Genomic DNA, 26,085 nt, shown 5'->3' on the forward strand with positions numbered 1-26,085 from the left:
CTGTATTCACTGATCACACATCCACTATAGCTGTTCCTCACTAAAATCAATGAAATATTGATTGAGGGGCTATAGTCCATTTGAAGACATAAATGAAATCATAATAATATTAATTTCATTCATTCACATAAAAATTCATAAAACATTAACATTAGATTTTGTAGCTCTGTATTTAGCTTTGAAATGCTTCAACAAATTTCTCTACCTGTTTTACAATTAATTCATGAGGTTCCTGCTGATATCACTTAAGACCTGGTGTCCATTGTGATGGACATTGCATTTGAAAAAAATCCTGTGTTCTGCAAATCTGAAAGATCTTCAGATTACTTTGAATATTATTATTTAATAGTTTTCATTTTATAATAGATGCAAGTTGATGAGGCTACCATTAACATAACTCTGCATATAAAAGGTCAAACATGGGCTTCCTCTTCTTCCTGTCTAGTTATCATGTCTCTCTTTTGTGATGCCTGTAGCTCAATCAGATTAAGTTAGGAGTCATATCTTTGTTGTGATTGGTTGATCAGGGACCAACCAGTGACCAGGCATTGCTCATATTATAAAAACATAAAATTTTATTAGTTTAAACAAAAAATCATGTAATGTCCACTTCAGTGGACGCAGGGTCTGATAGCCTTCTTCGTTTAACATTTAGTGCCACCCAGTGGCGAGTTTTGTCCCGTGTTTTAGAACATAAACATTAGGGGGGAAATACTATATATTTGTACGTAAATTATTTTAAAATACTTTTTAAAATATATATATATATATAAAATATTTCTCCCCTATTTTTTTTTTTTAATGATTCACTCTTATGGACTGAAGGTATTCAGACCTTTTCGACCGTATATGTTTTCAACGGCTCTGCTTGATGGGAAAGTGCGGTTGTTATAGCAACGGGAAACAACAAAACGAAACTTTTGCAGCGCTATCAAGGGCACTCGAAGTCTTCGGAAGCTTTGAAACATTCCTCTACATCTTCTTGACACTTCCACATTACAATAATGATTCTCCCGACTGACTCTTTGCTGAAGTATGATTATCCGGTGTTGGTGAGCAAGAATACAGAGAGGAAGTCTCCAAGGGTAAGCAAGCACATTTCTTGGAAGTAACTTATACAAATAAACAAACCTGCAACCACTGTAAAGTATACCTTGTTGTTGTAATGAAGCTTGAACATTAATTTTTCATATCTTTCACATTTTACTCAGAGTCGCCCTTTGAAAGTGAGTCCTCAACAGATGGTAGAGAGCGGCCCAGTCCCACCTCCACCCAAACCCAAGAGCCCCTCAGCGGATGCTAGCAAACAGCAAACCGAAGAGATCCTAAATGCCATTCTGCCACCAAGGTAAAATAAACTGAGAGGTTTATTACCATATTTATTAAAATTTTTCTTTAACTGGGTGCTGTTGTTGTTTAATCGCGTCACACACTACCGTTCAAAAGATTTTTGACTAATTTATTTTCTGAAAGCTGATGTACTTCCACACAAATATTAAGCAATGTAAAAAAAATATTGTTTGAGCACCAAATCAGCCTATTAGAATGATTTCTGAAAGACACTTTCACCCAAAAATGAAATTTCTGTCATTAATTAATAACCCTCATGTTGTTCCAAACCCATAAGACCTTTGTTTATCTTCAAAACACAGATTAAAATATTTTTGATTAAATCCAAGAGCTTTCTGACCCTGCATAGACAGCAACACAACTGACACAGTCAAGGCCCAGAAAGGTCAATGTTAAAATGTCGGCTCCTGCCTAAACAGCACAACATGTGTTTTGGTACTCTCGTGAACAGGCGTTTAAGACTGACATGGAAAAGAAGAAATTGTCGAATAAAGTCATTATTTTTGTTTTCTTTGTGCACAGAAAGCATTCTCATAGCTTTAAAAAATTAAGGTTGACCGTTTAGCATGGACTATTTTAATGATGTCCTTACTACCTTTCTGGGCCTTGAACGTATCAGTTGCATTGCTGTCTATGGAGGGTAAGAAAGCTTTTGAATTTTATCAAAAACATCTTAATTTGTGTTCCAAAGATGAATGAAGGTCTTATGGGTTTTGAACGATGTAAGGGTGAGTAATTAATGACAGAATTTTCCTTTTTTAATAAACTATCCCTTTAAGACTTAAGTAAATATATAAAGCAGTTGTTTTAAAGTGAAATAATATTTTACAATACCGTTTATATTGTAATTTAATGAAATAAATGCAACTTTTGAAAGGTAGCATGTAAATCTTATAAATGGCTATGTTGCAGGGAATGGATGGAGGACAACCAGTTGTGGGTACAGCCGGTATCCAGCGCTCCGTGCACGCGTATGGATGTTATTAATTTGCAAGAACAGCTGGACAGAAGTCTGCAGGCGAGGCAGGCCAGAGAGACAGGCATCTGTCCTGTGCGCAGGGAGCTCTACTCCCAGTGCTTTGGTATAAATACACGTTGCCAATTAAGTGTCATATTAATAGCTTATGAGATTTACATGGCATTCCCTCTTTCAAATCTCTTAGATGAGTTAATCAGACAGGTCACCATTAATTGTGCCGAGCGGGGCCTCCTGCTGCTGCAAGTAAGAGACGAGATTCGCATGACCATCGCTGCCTATCAAACACTGTACGAGAGCAGTGTGGCCTTTGGCATGAGGAAAGCACTTCAAGCAGAGCATGGAATGACTGACATGGAGAACAAGGTAGATTATTGCTGAAAGCAATTATTTTAACTTTTTTCTACTCATATTCTAGAATAACTACAATAGTTATATATACACCACCAGTCAAAAGTTTTTAAACAGTAAGATTTTTAATGTCTTTTAAAGAATTCTCTTCTACTCACCAAGCCTGCATTTATTTGATCCAAAGTACAGCAAAAACAGTAAAAATGTGAAATATTTTTACTATTTAAAATAACGGTTTTGATTATATGTTTAAATATAATTTATTGCTGATTTCAAAGCTGAATTTTTAGTATCATTACTCCAGTCACATGATCCTTCAGAAATCATTCTGATATTCTGATTTGCTCCTTGCTTGGTGAGCAGAAGAGACTTCTTTACCTAAAGAAACCCCATTAAAAATCTTACTGTTCAAAAACTTTTGACTGGTAGTGTACATATATATTATATATCATAACATAATAATAATGTAACCATAAAGAATAGCTTTTAACTATAAATCAAGCTATATCTACTAAAACTGAATCAATAAAGTGACAATTACAATAACTTGTATCTTACCTTATATTTTCTATTAAATAAAAGTAATATACTACATATAAGTCATGTAACATCAATTTTAGTATGTTTATATATGGTGATCTTGCTCTTGTAACAGAAAACAAGAACTATTACATGATATTTTGAACTTACAGTGAAAGTCAATGGTGTCCAACACAATATTAGACCCCATTAACTTTGACTGTATGGATAAAAAAAAAAAAAAGAAAAAAACATTTTCTGCTTGCTGAGACACAACTCTTGGTAGATTTTAAAGTTAGAGACTGAGAAACGAGATTTGGAGAAGCTGTTGAACGAACAGAAGGCTAAATGTGAGGCCATCAAGAGACAGGAAGCAGAACAGCGGGAAATTGAAGAAAAGAAGCATGGAGAAGAGGTCCAGTTCCTTAAACGAACTAATCAGCAACTCAAGGTAAAGCAAAGATCATCATAATCATGATTTCTGACATTAGTATTCAGACTCTCATGCTTCTGTTTACTTTTTTTAGACACAGATGGAAGGCATAATTACCCTGAGGAATAAGGCCTAAATATTATTTCAATAACAATACACTAACTCTCTCAATGAATAAAACATTTATTAAAGCATCTGTTTTGAGTATTTATTATTTTTGTCTCTAAACAGAAGAAAAAGAACACATATAGATACACAAATACAAGATCCACATTTCAACACTGCAGAATCAGGACTTTGTCTTAGGTTAAAAGCTCTGAAATGAATTAGCTGTCAGACTTATTGTTCAGGGTGATGGTTGGTGCCACAGTATGAATAAAGTGCATTGGAACGATTGTATCATCGATTAACCAAACCTTCACTTTTTCACAAATCACTGTAATTCCACACCAGATGTTCCAAACTAGTCACTGACATGACCTTGGAAACTGGGATTGATGTGACTGGGACTGGGTATCTGGCCAGGTTTTATCGCTTAGCTCGTTTGGCTTTCTTGCCATCCAAGGGCATTTTTTTATTCTTGTTCTTGTTCTTGACATTGTGTGTCTCATAATAGCGGACACCCACTTTCTTCACTTTCTGGGCACGCTCCAGTCTTCTTTTCTGTTGAGGTGAAAAGGTTCAACAGAGAGATGATGATAAGCTTGGTCTCTAATTTATGTGAGATGTCTGGATCGAGGAATCAAGATGATTGAGTTAGGGGAACAGTACATACCTCTTTAGATGTGAGTTTGGTAGGTGGTGCAGGCTCATCGTCTTCCAGAGCTTTTCTCTTTTTACCCAAATTCACGGCTGGAAAACCAAAAAAGGATGAGTGTCATTACTCACGTATTTGAAGCACCAGACACAGGCTAATCTCTGACACATCCCTGAAAATATTCTGTCTATTGCTGTCAACCACAATAATTAATATGTAGTGTTTGGGGTGGGTAAGATTTTTTCTTTTTTTTTTTAAGAATTCTCTTCTGCTCACCAAGCCTGCATTTATTTGATCCAAAATACAGCAAAAGCATTAAAATATTATTTAAAATTACTGTTTTCTATTTGAATACATTTAAAAATTTATTCCTGTGATCAAATCTAAATGTTCAGCATCATTACTCCAGTCTTTAATGTCACATAATCCTCCAGGAATCATTCTAATATGCCGATTAGCTGTTCAAAAAAACATTTATTATTTTTATTATTATCATCAATATTTTAAACAGCTGAGTAGATTTTTTCAGGATTCTTTGATGAATAGAAAGATCCAAAGATCAGCATTTATCTGAAATAAAAAGCTTTGGTAATGGTAAAAAGCAGTATAATTATTATTATTTTTGATTATTTAGCAAGGATGCTTTAAATTGATCAAAAGTGATGATAAAGACATTTATAAAAGATTTACAAAAGATTTCTGTTTCAGATGAATGTTGTTCTTCTGAACTTGCTATTCATCAAAGAAACCTGATAAAATTTTAATTAGCTGTTTTCAACAATAATAAAAATGTTTTTAAGCAGCAAATCAGAATATTATAATGATTTCTGAAAGATCATGTGACTGGAGTAATGATGCTAAAAATTCAGCTTTGAAATCACAGGAATAAATTACATTTTTTAAATATATTTGAATAGAAAACAGTCCTTTAAATAGTAAAAAGTTTAAAATTTTTACTGTTTTTGCTGTACTTTTGAAGTAAATGCAGGGCTAATGAGCAGAGGAGACCTCTTTAAAAAAAAAAAAAAATTTGTTAGTTAATGTTAATGTTCATAAACTTTTGACTGGTAGTGTATATACGACTGAAGTAATAACTGCAGGAAATCCAACGTTTCCATCACATCAATTAAATTTTAAAATATATTAAAACAGAAAACTCATTTTAAAAATTGCAATTATACTTCAGAGTATTACTGTTTTTATTGTATTTTTGATCAAATAAAGGCAGCCTTGGTGAACACAAAAGATTTCTTCAAATTAAAACAAGAAAATGTTAAAAAAAAGTAATGTAAGTATTTCTTTTTCTTAAAAAAAAATGATATAAAATATAATAGAATAATTAGAATATAAACAGAATACAGTAGTCAACATTTGAAGTGGATCAAAAAAGTTAATCAAAGTTGTCCTAAGACAAGAACAAGTATTGTTTTGGTTTTAGGACAACTTTGATGAAAGGTTTTGATCCACTTCAAATGCTGACTACTGTATAATACAAACATTAATTCACATAACAATAATAATAATTGTGCTTTGTGTGCATTAAATACACAGTTCTAGCAACCGTGTTTTTTGATACACAAACATTAGGCATTAACTTGGTTTAGCTGGTTGTACCTTTCTGTTGCTGATTCTTTGCACCATTCTGCTTTGCTATGGTTTCACTGAACACCCTTTCAGAAAGGCCTTTAGGAATTCTGTAAAAACAAAAAAGACAGCATTATAATATTTATAGATCAGAGCTAAGCAGTGAAACAAATCTGCCTAAATCAGTTAAACAGGCTACTGTAATAGGGTAAGAGTCAAAGAACCCTCTCATAACCTTATAATAATTTGACTAATTATAGTTTGAAGTAATTCTGTGTTTGTAGTTTGTGTTTTGTATCAATATGAGCTTAAACAAACCGTATTGCAGAGAAGTGCTTTGACTTGGCACGATCGAGAAAATGTTTCAGTTTGTTAATCTTCTCATCCATTTCTTCATTCGCGTCACGCGTGCTCTTTTTCTCTGCTTTGGTTGCGGAGCCAGAAACTGAGGATTCTTCTTCTTGTTGTTGTTCTTCTTCTATCTGCTCTTCCACTTGTTCCTCATCCTCCTCATTGTCCTCGTCTTGCTCATCTTCTGACCAGGAGGGATCCAGTATGTCAGGTATCTCAACAGGCACAAGGTCCTCCTCGCTGAACTCGGGAGCGACGTTTATTTTGCCGAAGTTCTGCTTGAGGTTGCTAAAGATTTTCTGCATCTCCTGCTTATTCTGTCTCAGTTGCTTTTGATCTTCCTGCTGGCTAGATGAAGCCTCCTCCACATCCTGAGCTTCAAGTCTGTTTTCCAACTCTTCAATTTTGGTTTCCATCTCAGGCATTTCCAGCATTGGTTGTGCCTTGTTCTGAGTAGAAAGATCAAGTGTCAGTTTAAGACCATTTAAATGTTTAAAAGTGCATTAGGGTCTGCCAGTATAAAGACTGGCAAAATTCAAGTAATTTTGTTGGCCACAGTGATTTAAAATAAGAGCTATACCAAGTAATTCAATATGCATTAAGGAAGTTACATATAAACGATGTTGTCGTTTTTTAAAACTACATAAAGCTCTTAATTTTAGCAAAACATGCAGCAGTGATGATCTTGGAAACCATTTTTGAATACTAAAGTGAAATTTTGTTGTTCTGGCTAAAACAAACAATGTAGGGTATTAAAGTAGACATTATGCCCCTTTCACAATATGTAATATACGTCTCTCTTTAAATGCAAATGAACTGCTTTTTTAGGACAAGTCTGCCTTTACAGCTCATACTTCAGATACTCTGCCACAAAACATCTGTTTGGTTTTGATGATCATGTCTATGGCGCTGAAATCATGCGTTTTAAAGCCATATAAGTTTTAAAGGGGCTGTCACACGGCATGTGAGTATTAAACTAAATACTACTCTTTCATGTCTTATTGCGCTTAAACTGGCAAATACACAGAAGTTTATGTTAAAAACACACAGGATTTACAAAAACAGTCAGTCAGTCAGCTAAACAGCTGAGAAAGAAATAGCATGTTTATATTAGATCTGTGTGGCAGCAGTGTAATATACAGTAAATAGATCTAAATAGTAACTATAAATAGTGTTCTGTGCTCATTTGTGCAGCCAACGAAAGAACGGTTAGCAAGCTTTGCTTGAACATTTGCCATGGCGTTACAACTGGTACACTGCTGTCGCTTGTGACAACTAAATGACGTTGTTGTTGGTGGAAACATGCGGATTAAGGGGCTGTAATATTATAATAAGGTCCCTCTCCTACGTCACGGGGGGAGCGAAATCTAATGCGCTTCTTTGTTTACATGCTTGCAGAAAAAAACCTTACCAACACAAAGTTAGTGGGTTGCCCTTTTTGAAATGGTCTTTTGAGGAAAACATTTCAAGATTTCTCTCCATATAATGGACTTCTATGGTGCCCCCGAGTTTGCACTTCCAAAATGCAGTTTAAATGCAGCTTCAAAGGGCTCTAAATGATCCCAGCCGAGGAAGAAGGGTCTTATCTAGCAAAACAATCGGTTATTTTCTAAAAACTTATATACTTTTTAATCTCAAATGCTCGTCTTGCCGAGCTAGACAAGACGGTCAGGTTAAAAAGTATATAAATTGTAATTTTTTGGGGGGAAATAACCCATCATTTTGCTAGACAAGACCCTTCTTTCCTTGCCTGTGATCGTTTAGAGCCCTTTGAAGCTGCATTCAAATTCAGTTCAAACTCAGGGGCACCATAGAAGTCCATTATATGGAGAGAAATCCTGAAATGTTTTACTCAAATCATAATTTCCTTACGACTGAAGAAAGAAAGACATGAACATCTTGGATGACAAGGGGGTGAGTACATTATCTGTAAATGTTTGTTCTGAAAGTGAACTACTCTGCGATGTGTATTCTGTTTAATCCAGGTCTGTGTAATGTCAGAAAAACTCCCATCTCGTTGTCGTCTTCAACTTCAAAATCGTCTTACATCGCTGTTTTACATTTTTTTATTTGTAAAGGGCGTTTGATCATCTTTGCATGTTCACTTTGTAAACACTGGGTCGGTACTTCTGCAGCAATGTACTGTACAATGTTGAAGTTGGGGAAGAAAACGAGATGGGAGTTTTTCAACATACCCTAACTGTCTTGAACCTGAAAAAACAGAGTTCACGCAGACATAGACAAGACAAGCATTTGAGGTTAGAAAGTATATAAATAGTGAGTTTCAAAAATGACGTTTCGCTAGGTAAGACCCTTCTTCCTCGACTGGGATCGTTTAGAGCCCTTTGAAGCTGCATTTAAACTGCATTTTGGAAGTTTAAACTTGGGGGCACCATTGAAGTCCATTATATGGAGAGAAATCCTGAAATCGGCTCAAGAAAGAAAGACACAAACATCCTGGATGACACGGGGATGGGTAAATTATCTGTAAATTTTTGTTCTGAAAGTGAACTAATCCTTTTAACATGGAAAAAGAACAAATTTACCTCTTCATCCTTCTCGCATCCTGGGGGCTTCACAAAAAAGGGGATGCGTCCCCTCTGCCAATCATTCAAAACCATTTTAGACACAGTAGGCAGATCTGGCTCTCCACCCTGTGTAAGTGGAACAACACAACATACCAATCATTACAGGTCCAACATGTACAGTATTTGGACAGAGATAAAGATGTGAACTAAAAAACTACTTAAAAAAAAAATCTGATTCTGTACTAAATCTTAGTGGTTTTGGCATTAGAGTTTTGTAAATTGGCTAAGCGAACTTAAAATTAAATGTTTTCCACTGGCTTAAAGTAAGCAAACCGTCACATCTCAATCGGACAGTCTAGAGGAAAGAATAAACAAATGTGCCGCGAGGACCGAGCTGACAGTTCGTTTTATCAGATACTCCACAATCAGGCCAGACCTTGAGCAGTTTTCCGGTGCGAAAGGCAAGCTTTTCCAGGAAATCCTCGGCAGAGCTCCAACACGGAATGCGGTATGTCTTCTGGATGTACTCCGGTTTGGCCCTCTCCAGCACCGCTCCGATGTGATCCTCTGGACATCGGATCTTCTCCACTTGAACCTAAATGCAATGGATACGAAGTGAGTGGATGAAGCTGCTGGGATTGCCAAATGTGAATCGTTGACTTTGAGAATTAAGGTCATCGTACCACTCCCTTCAGCACAATGTCAGTCTCGCTGTCGTCGGAGGGATAGACAACGCCAGGACAGTCGATGAGGAATATGCGTCTCATTAGTGTGATATACTGCCAGACCTGTCAGAAAGAAAGAGCTGAGCTTGAGCCACAAAAAGTCCATAGACCGAAAACATTTCAATATAACGAACTGCATTTAAATATATGCAATTCATAATAACTTTTGGCAAGTTAGCAAGCAGTCAATTAACCTTTAAATTTATAAAACTAAAACTAAATAGACTGTTTTGTGATTCTGGTAAACTTCAAATTTCAGCATAGGAAAAACTAGTTAAGGAAGCTAAACTATTTTTTTAAGCTATTAAAATCAAACCTATCTATCAATCTCATAATCAAACTAGAAAAACTGTTGTAAAAGGAAAAGAAAATAGGACACAGAAAATGACTACTAATTGAAAAATCACTCAAATCAGGGCACACAGGGGAAATTTTAAACGATTCAATTTATCATTTAAAATATAAACAGAAGAGCGTGGAAGTCCAGATTTGTTTAGAATTTGATTTCAATCTGGCCTCCGTCAGTAATGTTTTTCTTTTGCTTTGCACATTCGCTCGCTCTCTGAAAACCATTTCTCAGTTCCATGTTTGTCAAATAAGAGGAAAAATTTGACAACATAAAAAAGTCATTTCACACAAAAACATGAATACACAAACGTTTCAGCCAAAACCAAAATGCTGGAAACTTAAGCCGTTCAAAATGTTACCACATGTTAGGAGCTGGCAGGTAACCTTACACTCGCTAAAAAAATTTCAGAATCATTTAATGTCACATGCAAGAGGAATCACTCAGTCCCCTGATGTTCATAATCAGTACATGATGAACACATGTATGTTATAGGAAGAGCTGAATAAAAACTAAACTCTTGAACAGAAGATGACTTGAAATACAGTGTTATAGGTTATTAATAGTGCTTTTTCATCATATTTTGGCACCTGCTTCAAAGTTTTTGTCAATAAATAACAGAGTTTGTGTTAAATTTCCTTTTGTGTCAACAGGGGGTTTGGAATAGCATTAGAGTAAGCAAACGGATCACAGAACTTTCATTTTTGGGTAAACTATGCCTTTAGGAATGTAGTACTTTCAGATTAGCACCAAACAGAAATAAAGGCACGTGATCAGCTAATAGCAAAAGTTGAAGGAAACTAATTGATTAAAAAACTAATTGATAAAAAAATAGACACTATCAGTCAACAGTTTTTGAACAGTAACATTTTTTATGTTTTTTAACATAAAGCCTGCAAAAACAGTATAATTTGGAAATATTTTTCTTTTATTATTTTCTTTTTGAAAGTATTTTAAATTGTAATTTATTCCTGTGATTTCAAAGCTGAATTTTAAGCATCATTACTTCAGTCACATGATCCTTCAGAAATCACTCTAATATGCTGATTTGCTACTCAAAAAATATTATTATTTTTGTGTTAAAAACAGCTGAGTAGAATTTTTTCAGGTTTCTTTGATGAATAGAAAGCATTTATCTAAAATAGCAATCTTTTGTAACATTATAAATGTCTTTATCACTTTTAATCAATTTAAAGCATCCTTACTAAATAAAGAATACATAAAATACTGACTCCAAACTTTTGAATGGTATAGTGTATAATGTTACAAAAGCTTTTTATTTCAGATAAATACTGATCTTTGGATATTTCTATTCATCAAAAGAATCCTAAAAAAATGTACTCAGCTGTTTTAAATATTGATGATAATATATATATATATATATATATATATATATATATATATATATATTTTTTTTTTTTTTTCTTAAACAGCCAATCAGCATATTAGAATGATTTCTAAAAGATCATGTAACATTGAAGGCTGAAGTAATGTTGCTGAAAATTCAGCTTTTATCACAGGAATAAATTACATTTGAAAATATATTCACTTATTCACAGGTAATAATTTAAAAATATTTCACAATATTACTGCTTTTGTTGTATTTGAGATCAAATAATGCAGGCTTAGTGAGCAAAAGAGAACTTATTAAAAAGCATTAAAAATCCTAATCCGAAAATCCTAAAATATAATAAAATTACAAAAAATATATTTTTATTTTATTATTTAAATATGAAAAGAAATATGCTACTATTGCACACACAAATACTATTGTAATATAGAATAATAATTATTTTATTTTATAGAACAATAACAAGAACAAGTATAATTTCAGTTACAAAACTCATCATGGTTTTCCAGAAGTAGGAAAATACAGAAATCCATCTAAACATGGAAAAATCACATCCCTGAGATGGAAACCAAAAAGCTTCTGAGGTCTTACCTTTGTCTCACCAGCAAGGGGTGCCACGTTACAGACTTTTTTGGAGCGCAGGGTATTGATAACAGAGCTCTTTCCAACATTGGGGTAACCGATGAAACCAACACTGATCTGCTTTTTGTCTGAGTGGAGCTGAGCAAAAATCAATATGGACATGTTAATACTCGGCAAATTTCATTTTGAAAAGCAGCAATTAAATAGAAGAAATACACACATACTGTTAAGATGTATTATCGGTTTCATGGTATCGAGGTCAGAAAAACAAGACAACCTTGGATCAACCCTTCCCCAATAATTCCCGCTCACATTTCATTATAGACTTTTAAAAAGGGGGCTCAAGAAATAAAGACTTGATACACAACCTACAAAGGCCTCTTAAATGTCATTACACCTGCAGATTTATATTGCCTGCATGGCAACCGTGATATTTTTGCACCGCTGTTTTCTAACTCCTAAAAGAGCGTTTTGTCATATAACTCTCAACAAAATTTATGTTAAGTAAGCCCTTTCTCCTTTTTAGTATTTCCAATTTTTTGTTTACGGCTGAGCTCCCAAAAATAGCTCCGAGGCAGATGTGAAGACAGGACAGGAGCCCAATCGCATGGGAGGGTATGGGGTGCATCTGGTACCCAACCAAACAACTTTCTACATCTGTTGCCATTACGGACCAAAAAATAGTTTGACCTTGTCCTGAAACGGCAGCTTGAGTAGATAAACGACGTGGATCGAAACTGTTTTGCGTTTCAAATCTGTTGCCCCCTGGTTTCCAAGGCATGATGATGTGTATGGGCATAAAAACATGCTGTGAATGTTTAAAGCCTCACCTTGCCAAACTGCCGCAGGAGCTGGATGAGGGAGCCCTTGCCGAAGGAGTTGGTAAGGCTGGCGTGAAAGGCCAAAGTGGGGTATTCCTGAGAAAGAATTGCAACCCAGCGTTTCTACAACACAGACACAAGAATAAGCAAGAATTAAAAAACAAAATAGGGGCCACATATATAAAAATCATCATTAGGGCAGGGCAAAAAAATAGTGATTTCTCATTTTTACGAAACAATATTGATTCTTTAATACCTAAAATCGAAAACAAAGTCTCATTTCAAATTCTGTTTATTTTATTACAATATTCAAACAATAAATGCCATTTTGCCGCTGTTTAATGTGGTGTGACAGATCTCTCCGACTCTCCGTTCTTTAATACCAGTTTCAGTACGAAATGAATGAACATCTAAATGTATGTTAAAAGAAAAAGTTCACCATACCGAAATCTGTATCCTGTCTTATGTAAATCGCTCAATTAGTGTTTAAACCGTGAAAAGGCGTCAATATAACAGCTTGTAAACAATGTCACATTTACCTCCGGAAAAAAAAAACTAAACAAATAGTTTGTAAAATAGTTGTGATAAACTTAAAAATTTACTCTAGAGAGGACGATTTTAAATAAATGTACTATTATAACATATTCATTATAATTTTTTACTGTTCTTTATGTTTGAACAAATCCGTCAATTTTTATGACAGCCACCATTTAACGTTAAATTTGTAAAAAAAACTTTGAGTAGAAATATAATTATGTAATTGAAAACTTAAATGAGTGTAATTTAAGCATTTGTATACAAATCAATTAGTTTTAGCCTTCAATATTATAGTAATGCAGTTACTATAAATATCTGCATAAAATTAAAATATTTTACAGAATTAGTTGAGAGACATTGTTTTAGGAAAATTTGGCATGTGCTGAACCTTATAAATATACAAAATAGTCAATATCAAATCGAATCAGAGATTGAATCGAATTGCACGCTTGGGAACCAGTAATAAATCGAATCGTGAAATGGGTGTCAAAACCCAGCTCTGGTAACCATAAACGTTCTACGAATGATTCATAAAACCCATACAAGTGCACACACACAGTAGTGAACACACACACACACCGTGAACACACATCCGGAGCAGTGGGCAGCCATTGCTGCGGCGCCCGGGGAGCAGTTGGGGGTACGGTGCCTTGCTCAAGGGACTCACCTCAGTCGTGGTATTGAGGGTGGAGAGAGCGCTGGTAATTCACTCTCCCCACCTACAATCCCTGCCGGACCTGAGACTCGAACCTGCAACCTTTGGGTTACAAGTCCGACTCTCTAACCATTAGGCCACGGCTGCCCCTTACAAACATTTGTGGGGGGAAAAATTGGTCATTTAGAAGAGTTCAGTAAATTCACTGCAAAGTTAATGTGCCACCTTTGCAATAAGTCATTGCCACTGTCTTCCATAGTATGTGTTCGACAGAAGAATGAAATTCATACAGGTTTGGAACATCATGAGGGTGGGCATAATGTGCCCATTTATCTTCCATACTTTTCATCTAATATTTTCTTAATGTTGGATTATTTTAAAAAGATAGTTCACCCAAATAGAATTAAATACTCACTCTCATGTCATTCCAAACATTTAAGACCTTAGTTCGTCTTCAGAACACAAATTAAGATATTTTTAAAAATATCCAAGAGCTCTCTGACCCTCCACAGACAGCAAGGCTCCTAGCAAGGCCTTGTCTGTGTTGTGGTACTCTCCAAAATGGTGTAAAATTGGTACCTTTCTGACTATTGAACTTGGTAGGACCCTTGCTGTGTATGCAGGGTCAGAAAGGTCTCGGATTTCATCAAAAACTTCTTAATTTGTGTTCTGAAGGCAAACGAAGGTTTTACAGGTTTGGAGAGACATGAGGGTGAGTAATTCATGACAGAATTTTCATTTTCGGGTGAACTATTCCTTTTATTACTGGTATGTGAGCACAAATAATTTGTACACATGACATTTTTATGTTAGTTTCTTCCTTTAGAAATCTAATTTGATCCTCACTTTTGACATAGGATGAAATCCATGGAATTCCGATTAAAATCCGATCGTATTTGCAGTTTATAAATTTCGAACTAGGTCTAGACACTCAAAGTGATCTATGAAATTGTTTTTGAAAAGAGAGAACAGATTAAAAAAAGGGCACACGCTGGCCAACAAGAATCACCGCAGAATGATAAGTGATTCCCTTTCAACAACAAAACTAATGGGTTTCCCAATCATTTGCCTGTTCGGTTTACAAAAGACCTCAGTCATAAATCTGGAGGAGGTAGGCAAATTCTTTTTTGGCTTAAATGCAAAGGCCTGCAGCTTATAAACAGCTGGTGGAACTCCCTCATTCCTTGTTGTTGCGTTTCAGAATCACCAATAACACCAATTACAAACAAGAATTATAGATGTGAGAGACGGAAAAATATCTGTCAGGGAAGGAGCCTTTAACTGGTTAACTATTACAAATGTTGGGCAAACCAAGATAAACATGCCTGTCTGTTAGTGAAACAGACTCCAGAGACGGTAGAATTGAATCTACGACAGGACACATTGCAGACAGTGGCCTTGCTCCAGAAACCTAGTGAGCTGCCTTGCGACCTACTGCCTACATAGGTGGTTCCATACATCCTAACTCTTCTGGATCAACAATTATGTTGGCAGGAACTTGGTAAGCTTACAACATGATACTCTAGGTTTTTTTTTTTTTATTAGACTGAACTAATGTCATAATTCCTGTAATTTCAAGATGACAGCACATGATGTTCTACTAGGAGCGATTCACATCCTCAGAATTATCCATTTCTATGGCAATATAAGACATTTCTAAGTGAATGTACCTTACATCATTAATAATTTCGCTACTGAAGTACAAGTCAAAATTTGACATACACCTTCATCAGCAAAATGTTAATTTTACCAAAATAAGAGGGATCATACAAAATGCATGTTCTTTTTTTATTTAGTACTGACCTGAATAAGATATTTCACATAAAAGACGTTTGCATATAGTCCACTAAAGAAAATAATAGTATTTACGTAAGCTTGATTCTTAATACCGTGTTTTTACCTGAATGATCCACAGCTGAACAGTTAAACTGCTCGCTGTTCTTCACAAAAATCTATTAGGTCACACAAATTCTTTGTTTTTTTAGCATTTGTGTGTATTTGATCCCTTTCCAACAATGACTATTTTTAAAGATCCATTTTTTCACACTGATGTCAAATGAGGGACTCATATGCAACTATTACAGAAGGTTCAAATGCTCACTGATGCTCCAGAAGGAAAAAAACTGCATTAAGAGCCAGGGGGTGAAAACTTTTTGAATTTGAAGATTGTCTTATTTTGTCTTCTGGGAAACATGTAACTATCTTCTGTAGCCTCTGAAGGGCTGTAAGATATTTAGGCAAAATAAGAAAAATGTACTCAATTCTGTTCATTCTCCCGGGGGATAAAATCCTTTTTGATTTTGAAGATGAGGGTAAATTTAACTTATATTGTCTCTGGGAAACATGTAACTATCTTGTAGTCACTGGAGGGCAGTACTAAATGAAAAAAAAAAAAAAAAAAATTTTCCTTCTGGCGCATTAGTGAGCATTTGAACCTTCTGTAATAATTGCAGATGAGTCCCTCAGTTGTCCTTAAAATACAGCTGACATAGGCTGTATAGGATTTTTAAAACTGGTACTGCAGTGTTCCACTTTCATTTCTTACCGTAACCCATGTGGGAATGAGGTCACACTTATTGAGCACAAAGATGAGGTGTTTCCAAGGTTTCTCCTTCTTCAGATAGGTCTCAATGCTCTGTGAACGAGTGCCCGTAGGGTCCCGAGCATCTAACACCTGGATAATGACATCTGAGGAGTCGATCACCTGTGCAAAACATGGTTCTTTTTAAGATGTGGCGTCATTTGTCAGTACTATGGTTTTTGTTAAAACTAAAAGAGTTCACTCAAAAATGAAAAAAAAAATCAGTCATTAATTACTCACTCTCATGCCGTTCCAAACCCGTAAGACCTTTGTTCATTTTCGAAACACAAATTAAGATATGTTTGATGAAATCCGAGAATCCGTTTCTAAACCCTGCATAGATAGCATAGCAACTCAACGACCACGTTCAAGGCCCAGAAGGGTAGTAAGGACATTGTTAAAACAGTCCATGTGACATCAGTGGATCAACATTGTTGTAGCTTCATAAAATTATTTTCATCTAAAACTATTTTAACGATGTCCTTACTATCATTCTGGGCCTTGAACATGGTAGTTGCACTGCTGTCTATGCAGGGTGAGAAAGCTCTTAGATGTCATCTAAAATGTGTTCTACAGATGAATGAAGGTCTTATGGGTTTGGACGACATGAGGCTAAGTAATTAGTGACAGAATATTCATTTCCAAAAATGAATATTCTGTCACTACTTACTTAGCCTCATGTCATTTAAAGATGAGTAAAGTGCTGGGAGGGATGGTAATAGCTACCTTATAAAGCTCGCCCCAGATCCTCTTTGACTGCCCCTTCTTGAAGATATCTTCCCGAGCCTCATCCCTGCAGTGACAGGGAAATAAAATGGCTTTAGGTCATTTATCGAGTCACGTCAAACAAGGCTACAGTTTGTTCCTGTACTAAGTACAACTATATATTTTCATTATCCCAGGAAGTCACTCGCTCACTTGACTCCGCTGTCCTCAGTCACCAAATCACGGTCTTTCTCAGCATTGTAGCTCTGAGCAGAGACCTCTGCCTGTTCAGCAAAGTCCTTCAGCTCTCCCGCAAACAAGGTGGGCCTCTTTCTTTGTGCCTTTGGCCCAAACGTGGTTTCAAACGTCTCTGTGTCCAGAATGTGCACCTTGGAGTTCTACAAGAACCAGCAGAATTGACAAACATATTTCATGAGAACCGTTTTATCCTCTTCATCAATCTTTATAACTTCTTTGGTGAAGCATCTGATATTTCAGCTGATGCAAGCATTTTGACAGCTATCTGTGCTACCATTTTTATTAGGAAGAGAAGCCCTGATGATTTATGGGAGAGCAGAGAGTACTCTTCTGCACATTTTATGGCTTAAAGAGAGTGTGCCATAAAGTTCTGTGCCGCACAAAACAACATGACTTCTTCTATAAAGCATATATTAACATGGCAGTTCACGTTAGACAAATCTATTTTGTTTCCCTAACTTCTCTTGAGGATTGAGGACGCTTTCTGTGTGATGAAGTGATGAAATCAGTTTGTTTAGACAGTATAGTCTGCACTTTATCTACTATAGTAAAGATTTAAGCCCGAACACGATGCCAAGTGACATAATTTACTAAATGAGGGTAAATGTGTGTATTTGGCTACAGCTCCAGAAAGCACTGCACACTGTCAAATCCCGAACATGGAAAACTTTAAATCCGATCTAACTGTTTAGACACATTCCAAAAAAATCAGATGGTAATCTGCAGTTCTCAAACTAAACGCAGATGTGGTTTACATTAGGTTTGTAAACACCAGCTTTCATGCATTCTTTTACATATATAGGATGTTATATACAGTACTGTTCCCAAGCTTGTGCTTAGTGGTTATTTTTTTTAGAAGAAAATAATCCTTTTTAAAAGGAATAAATATCTTTTATTAAGGATGCATTAAATTGATCAAAAGTGCATTTTAATCTACATTGTAAATTCTGAAAAAAAAAAAACAACAACATATGGTTTCTACAAAAATAAGCAGCACAACAGTTTATCACTGATAATAATTTAAGAAATTACTTCAGCACTAAAGCAGCATATTAATATGATTTCTGAAGGATCATTTAACCTTGAATAGCTGCTGTATAATAATATAGCTGCTTTAATAATAGTACAGTTAATTAAATAATCAAATAAATAGTCCTAGAGGCATAAGATACTTTTATATAGAACATAATATTTAAAGAAAAGGCAGCTAATTTAATAATTAATAGCGTCAATACTAAAGAACATGCCTTAAGATAAAAATCATACAAAAGCCAAAGAATAATGAGCAAAACTTCTTACAGTTAAAGTCTAAAACTGAACCAGGCCAAATTGCAATCTGTAATGACCTAAAAACAAAAAGGGAAGCCATACCACTGTTGCAACAGAGGATGGAATAAAACAAGCAATTTACAGATCTTGTCAAAGCCAGTAACATTTCTCGTAAGAAATTGTACTTCTGGTAAGATTGCATTTCTTCGGAACAATTGACATGGATGATAAAAAAACAACCTGCTTTGAGGCTAACCGCCACATCACAAAATGTTCTAAATATTTCTGAGAAAGAGAAAAAAAAATGTGCGCAAACAATGGGCATTATGGCACATGCTGGAGGAGCAGCTCAAACACCACAAATCAAAAAGAGAGGATAAAAATCAATAACTGAGACGGCATAAGGAGTGTGTCATAGTCCTGAGACAGCGAAAACAAAAGTAGATTGGGACGTTCATTGGGACATAGTCCTAAAAGGTTTTGCTCACACATGGAACAGTTTATATGTTGAAGCAAATCAACAACATTTGCAGAAGGAACATGAAGAACAGAGCAAACCCTTACATTTTATTCTGAGCCCATTTTTTTTTTTGCTCTGTTCTTCACTACTGGCAGACGGTAGGTGCTTAGGTGCCAACGAGCAAGTTCTATCGCAGGTCAGGCAATGCCGTCAGAATAACAAAATCTCTGTACCGCTATCATAGCACAACAATATTCTTGTTGTGTTCTTGTTTTAGTACCGCATGTAATACATGAGGTCTACAAGTTACAAGATGCTTTGCCAAGAGGTGTTATGAAAAACTGCTTTCGTTCACAGGAATCTGCCAGAAATTAGCAGCTGACCATTCAAGTTAAACTTAACTTTGTGAAGAGGCAATTTTCCTTTTGGAGTTTAATGTCAGAAACAGTTTTGCTTTAATGAGGCTATTTGTTTTTATGATTTTAATGATCTACAAAAACTAAAAGTATTACTAATCATTTTCGGTAATTGAAATTTAATACAAACCTTATTGGATAAAAACCTTAAACAAATGTGACCCTGGACCACAAAACCTGTCTCAAGTAGCATGGGTATATTTGTAGCAATAGCCAAAAATACATTGTATGGGTAGAAATTATACATTTTTTCTTTTATGCCAAAAATCACTGGAAATAAAAAGTAAAGATCATGTTCCATTAAGATATTGTGGGATTACAAATTTAAGAATCTGTTTACGATATGCTGAACCTAGATTCTTACACAGCATCACAGGAAAATCTAAAGTGAAGTACATTGTATTTAGCTTATAGAGCTACAGATGATGACATTCGAAGAAGATCAAATCAGGCAGCCCAGGTGTCTGAGACATTAACCTTTTTGTTCTCAAGGTACATCTATTCCTTTGTCTCTATGGTAATGTGAAGGTATGGGCAATACTGTCAGCCTGATTGGATTAGCACCTATGCCTTTGAATGACACTGTTATGATAATGAGATCAGGGCTGAGACTCCGGTAACGGGCTGATTCCTGTACTGCATTTGCATGCTTTGTTTAGATTGACTCCACCTCTATGTATCCCTCCCCCTTGGAAATGTATATAAACTATAATGTATCTGACTTAGTCGGACGACTTTTGATGACTGCAGCGACGCACAGCTAGTATCTCAATAAAGAGAAACTTCTGCTTCAAGATATCCAAACGTCTCCTGGTCTCGAAGAAAAAGTTCACAACATTTTGCAAAATATATCCAAACTTTATTTTTGCTCAGTAATATGCATTGCTAAGAATTTCATTTGGACAACTTTAAAGGTGATTTTCTCAATATTTAGATTTTTTTTGCACCCTCGGTTTCCAGATTTATTTAAATACACATGAGCAACAGCCAGTTGTTCACAGGAAACTGCCAGAAATAAGCAGCTGGCCATTCAAGTCAGAAATTAATTTTGTGAAGAGGCAATTTTCCCTTTGGAGTGTAATGTCAGAAACATTTTTGCTTTAATGAGGCTATATTTTTTTTACGATTTTAACGATTTACATAAACAGAAACGGTCTAATCTAATGTCCCATTAACTAAAAGTATTACTAATAATTTTTGGTAATTGAACTGGGGTCACATAAAATAAAATACAAACCTTACTAAATAAAAACCTTAAAAAAAATGTGACCTTGGACCACAAAAACAGTCTTAAGTAGCACGGGTATATTTGTAGAAATAGCCAAAAATACATTGTGTGGGTCAGAATTATAGATTTTTCTTTTGTGCCAAAAATCATTAGAATATTAAAGGAACACTCCACTTTTTTTGGAAATAGGCTCATTCTCCAACTCCCCCCGAGTTAATAAGTTGAGTTTTACCGTTTTGAAATCCATTCAGCCGTTCTCCTGTTCTGGCGATATCACTTTTAGCATAGCTTAGCATAGATCATTGAATCCTATTAGACCAATAGCATCGTGTTCAAAAATGGCCAACGAGTTTCGATATTTGTCCTATTTAAAACTTGACTCTTCTGTAGTTATATCGTGTACTAAGACCGGTGGAAATGCAAAGCTGCGAGTTTCTAGGCTGATAAGATTAGGAACTACACTTCCATTCCGGCGTAATAGTCAAGGAAGTTTGCTGCCGTAATAAGGCTGAAGCAGGAGCAGTAATACCACGCAGCACATGCGCAAATGCTAAACTAGCTGGGAACTCATTTCTGATAATACTCCGCCTGCTTCGGCCATACATATTACGGCAGCAAACTTCCTTGACTATTACGCCGGAATGGAAGTGTAGTTCCTAATCTTATCAGCCTAGAAACTCGCAGCTTTGCATTTCCACCGGTCTTAGTACACGATATAACTACAGAAGAGTCAAGTTTTAAATACAACAAATATGGAAACTCGTTGGTCATTTTTGAACGTGATGCTATTGGTCTAATAGGATTCAATGATCTATGCTAAGCTATGCTAAAAGTGATATCGCCAGAACAGGAGAACGGCTGAATGGATTTCAAAACGGTAAAAATCAACTTATTAACTCGGGGGGAGTTGGAGAATGAGCCTATTTCCAAAAAAAGTGGAGTGTTCCTTTAAGTAAAGATCATGCTCCATGAAGATATTTTGTATATCAAAACTTAATTTGCACTCTCAAATAGTTGTATCTCGACCAAATATTGTCCTATCCTAACAAACCATACATCAATGGAAAGCTTTATTGAGCTTTCAGATGATTAATGAATCTCAATTTCAAAAATTTACTCTTATGACTCTTATGACTGGTTTTGTGGTCCAGTGTCACAAATGAATGAAATAAGTTGAAGTGCTAAAATGACTAAAACTATTACACAAAATAAAGTTAAAGAGATGCACGCTACTTGATTCGATTTATTTTACTTAGCTCATCACAATACAATACTGGATCCCTGCTCTGAAAAATCACAAACCAAACTGTATGCAAACAGTTAGCCTACTTATCTTCTCTCATCAGGTCACATGGAGTATAGAAACAGCATGTATGTGTAACTTGAGTGCATACTCACATGTGCTTTTATTCTGTCATGCAGCAAAGACATTGGTAGCTTGCTCTGTTTCATCACTACTCGGTATGGATCTTTATTTACAGAATTCATCTCTTCCTGGAATTTCTGTAAGGATGACTGCTTGATAACACGTGTATTGGCTGCACAGGAAGCATGTGGGAAAATCAAAGAAATATTCAAATGCAATATGGACATATGACCTCAGAATAAGTGGACTGTAATATTACGATTACAATAAAAATATTACAATAAGATTAAACTGAATAAAAGACACTGCTCTTACCAAACCACTTGATGTTGGGTTCAACTCTGGCCACAGTTCCAGAAGCAACTGTGTTCTGGTACTGCAAGGGCTTGATCACCTTACCTCGATTGTTACTGTGGGCATATGAGTAAAAAAGATATCTGTTACAATTTCATTTAATTAATTTTTGTTAGGATTAGGATTTGTTTTTGTTTGAAATAAGTAAATAAAAAGCTCTCTATGATTAGTGTTTAATGCACATTTATCCATCTAGATGTATATTACTAGTTTTTAATTAAATTGTGTTTATTTTTTTCTTTATATTTGTTACATACAAATGTAAGCAAGCACCCTAACATACTGGAAATCATAAAATTTGTGTGTGTCTGTGCTCACTTGGCAAATAAAGCTCATTCTGATTGCATTCTGAATTGTTATTTTGTACTTTTGTAAATGACAGGTCAGGCTGTTACCATCTTTGCTTCTGCCTGTACATATTCAGGCGTCTGATGGTGGCACGGTCCCTCATGTTGTTCCCTCCAGTTCCCTTGACCCGGTCTGTGGAATAGAGAATATTAAAAAAGACAAACATTGTTATGCACATGGACATATAGTGCAATTACTGCAATTTTATATACACTGTGTAACTGTGAAGGACATTGAATCAAAACACAAGGGCCACAAATAACAGGGTTCCCTTTTGTCATTTCCAAAGTCTACCAAAAGTTTTTTTCTTTAAAAAAAAAATGTTTTAAAATATGCTCACCATGGCTTCATTTATTTAACAGTTTAGGTTAACTTTTCTATTTGAATATATTTTAAAATGTAATTTATTCCAGTGATGGCAAAGTCAAATTATCAGCAGCAACTGCTCCATTTTGTAACACTGTAAACATCTGTCACGATTTATTGTGTACTTACTGAATAAAATAAAAATCTTTCTGACCCCAAACTGGAACGGTAGTGTACAAATTGTAGCATTTCCCCTTAAATAATCATTGATTACATTCAAAACATTTGTTAACTTTAGACTAAGTTTAGAAGTCTTGTCAGTTTAGAGAACATATCAACACAATACGAAAAATATTCTAGGAAGACTATATTTTGTTTATTATAAGCAGTGTAAGAAATTAATCAGTGTTTGGAGCAAAATGGCACTAAAAGACCAACTTAATGTGACAGCTATTGTAAGTGACAGCCATTATTGCTTAGACTGACAATTTATACCGATTCAATGCAACAATATTTAGCGGCTAAAATGAGTTTGTAATTAATATATTCTTAAACACATCTAAATGTCATGTAGAAACACAGCACTTTGGTACACAGACATCATTAGTCTTAACAACACAAGTGCTAGCAGCTTCTGAAGGGACACTTGAAGGTTTGACAGACGTCCTAAACATCCAATAAATAACACCAATAATGATGCTCTAACAAATGCAACGGTGAAAAAATAACTACAGAACGTTCTTTATATTTGCTCAACAAGAGTTGGCTAAAGCTTTAGCTGGCTAATGTTAGCAGTTCACAGACAGACCAGCGGTTTATTTAATCTTACCGGGATTTGTGCTGGAGTTTGAGGGATTTATGGAGCTTTTCCCCTTGAATTTTGCCTTTACCATTGTGATCGATTATTCCGGGACAGTCCTAATACTGTAAATAAAGAAATATAACTGAACTTCAGTCCACTGGAGATTTCCACGTGTTACAATAAACTACACAAACCCGGAAATGCGTCATCATTCAAGCGACGATTTTTTTTGTTCGTTTTTTTCCCTTCACGTGGAAAGAACGAAACTATCAGTAACTCCTCAGACTGAAATTTGAGTTAGTTATGAGCATCTAAAATCCCTCATTTAATTTGGCCATACTTTCACTATTTACCAGTAAAATGTTTTTGAACAGTACAGCAGACAGTAACATTTTGAAATATGTTTACTATTTAAAATAACTGATTTCTATTTACAAATATATTTAAAAATGAAATTTATTAGCTACTGCGATTTCAAATCAGAATTTTTAGCATCATTGCTCAGTCTTCAGTGTCACATGATCCTTTAGAAATTACAGCTGAGTAGAATGTTTTCGGGATGCTTTGATAAATAGAAATGTCAGAAGAACATCATTTATCTGAAATAGAAATCTTTTTAACATTATAAATATATTTATACCATCACTTTCGATCAATTTGGAGCGTCCTTGCTTAACTGTACTCAACTGTTTTGAATTTTGATAATAATACATGTTTCGTGAACAGCAAATCAGCACATTAGAATGATTTTCAAAGGTTCATGTGACACTGAACACTAGAGTATTGATGCTAAAAAGTTGGCTTTGATAAAACAGGAATAAATTACATTTTAAAATATATTCAAATAGAAAGCAGTTATTTTAAATAGTAAAAATATTTCACAATTATACTGCTTTTGCTGTACTTTGGATCAAATAAATGCAGGCTTGGTGAGCTGAAGAGACTTCTTTAAAAAAACATTAAAAATCTTACTGTTCAAAAACTTTTGACTGGTAGCGTATGTCAATGTACACAAGCTAAACTGGTCTATGGGTGGTTAACATGTACAGAGGTCATGTTAAACTCTATTTCAAACATTAAACATCTTTTATAATTATTATGCATGTAGTTTCATGACCTTATAACAACTGATTAACTACAGGAATGATACTTGAAAATGTTTGTATAATCATTTAACTAAAAAAATCATAGACAGTTGCAACAGTTAACGATTTTTTAAATGAACAAGTCTTGTTTAATTTTCTTTGTATTTGTTCAATACTTCTGGGTCTGAAAGAGTACAAAGCTGGTAACCCTGAGCTACTTGTTTGACTTTTTTGCTTTAAAAGACTTCTTCTTAGACCAACCCAGCAAGTTATCTCCACAATTAACAGAGAAACATATTTAAAACACATTAAATTCATGCAGGACTCTGCATACCCAGAAGAGGGCATGCCGGGATAGTTGTTGCTTCAGTTGCGTTGTCCTGTCCAATGTCTTTAAGCTTCAACCCTTGTCTGTTCGCTACATTTAATCAAGACTTTGTCTTGCACTTTTAGACCGATTAGAGAGCTGTTTGATCTCTAAAATTAGATGTTACAACAAGATGTATGACTTACCTGTTTTTTTTTTTTTTCAGCACATGTTTTACTCTACAAGAATACATTCCACCCAAGTTTAATGAACCAAATTGGGGAACGGAACTATAAACTTAGCATACTGTCAAAATAGAATTAAAGCAAACATTACACAGATGCATTTAAACAGTTTTCAGCTTGGGCCAACAATACAAGTTGTGTTGCCAACCGGTGTATCGTGTAAACTTAAAACCTGCGCAGAGCCTGTGTGGAATGCGTAGATAATGGCTTCTGGGGCGGCCCACACGGTCAATGAGAACCAGGCATACCTTGTATAAAACTAGTATTCTATAGACATATCGCTGGAATCTCGGAAGATATCTTTAATAACAAAATTATGATTTCCTAGGTGTTCAGGAATGAAACTCCTTGTGAGGAATAAGATTTGCACTAATATTGTACAAACAGTTTCTGTTTTTCTCCAGTTTGTCACATTCACTCAGTTAAAATCAAATGTGACAACATCAGAAATGCACTGGAAATAGAGGTCAACCAAGAGAGAAAACAAAA

At 35.1% G+C, this 26,085-nt stretch overlaps 2 protein-coding genes across 2 annotated transcripts; one reads left to right on the forward strand and one right to left on the reverse strand.

The window, feature by feature from the left end:
* The first annotated feature begins 918 nt into the window (after positions 1 to 918).
* dnali1 (dynein, axonemal, light intermediate chain 1) lies at positions 919 to 3,820 on the forward strand. The gene is made up of 6 exons (XM_073846841.1): positions 919 to 1,085; positions 1,212 to 1,348; positions 2,263 to 2,432; positions 2,514 to 2,692; positions 3,483 to 3,647; positions 3,724 to 3,820. The coding sequence occupies exons 1-6, from the start codon at positions 1,005 to 1,007 to the stop codon at positions 3,763 to 3,765; spliced, it is 774 nt and encodes a 257-aa protein (XP_073702942.1). The 5' UTR covers positions 919 to 1,004; the 3' UTR covers positions 3,766 to 3,820.
* gnl2 (G protein nucleolar 2) lies at positions 3,797 to 24,138 on the reverse strand. Its single transcript, XM_073846840.1, has 16 exons — positions 23,987 to 24,138; positions 22,899 to 22,983; positions 22,465 to 22,559; positions 22,182 to 22,321; positions 17,366 to 17,550; positions 17,174 to 17,240; positions 16,412 to 16,570; positions 12,684 to 12,797; positions 11,863 to 11,991; positions 9,533 to 9,637; positions 9,286 to 9,444; positions 8,868 to 8,975; positions 6,289 to 6,770; positions 6,001 to 6,080; positions 4,405 to 4,481; positions 3,797 to 4,292 (listed from the first exon to the last, which is right to left on the reverse strand). The coding sequence occupies exons 1-16, from the start codon at positions 24,048 to 24,050 to the stop codon at positions 4,158 to 4,160; spliced, it is 2,184 nt and encodes a 727-aa protein (XP_073702941.1). The 5' UTR covers positions 24,051 to 24,138; the 3' UTR covers positions 3,797 to 4,157.
* Between the last annotated feature and the right edge of the window lie 1,947 nt (positions 24,139 to 26,085).

Source organism: Garra rufa, chromosome 9 (assembly GCF_049309525.1).
Source record: "Garra rufa chromosome 9, GarRuf1.0, whole genome shotgun sequence".
Taxonomy (NCBI): domain Eukaryota; kingdom Metazoa; phylum Chordata; class Actinopteri; order Cypriniformes; family Cyprinidae; genus Garra; species Garra rufa.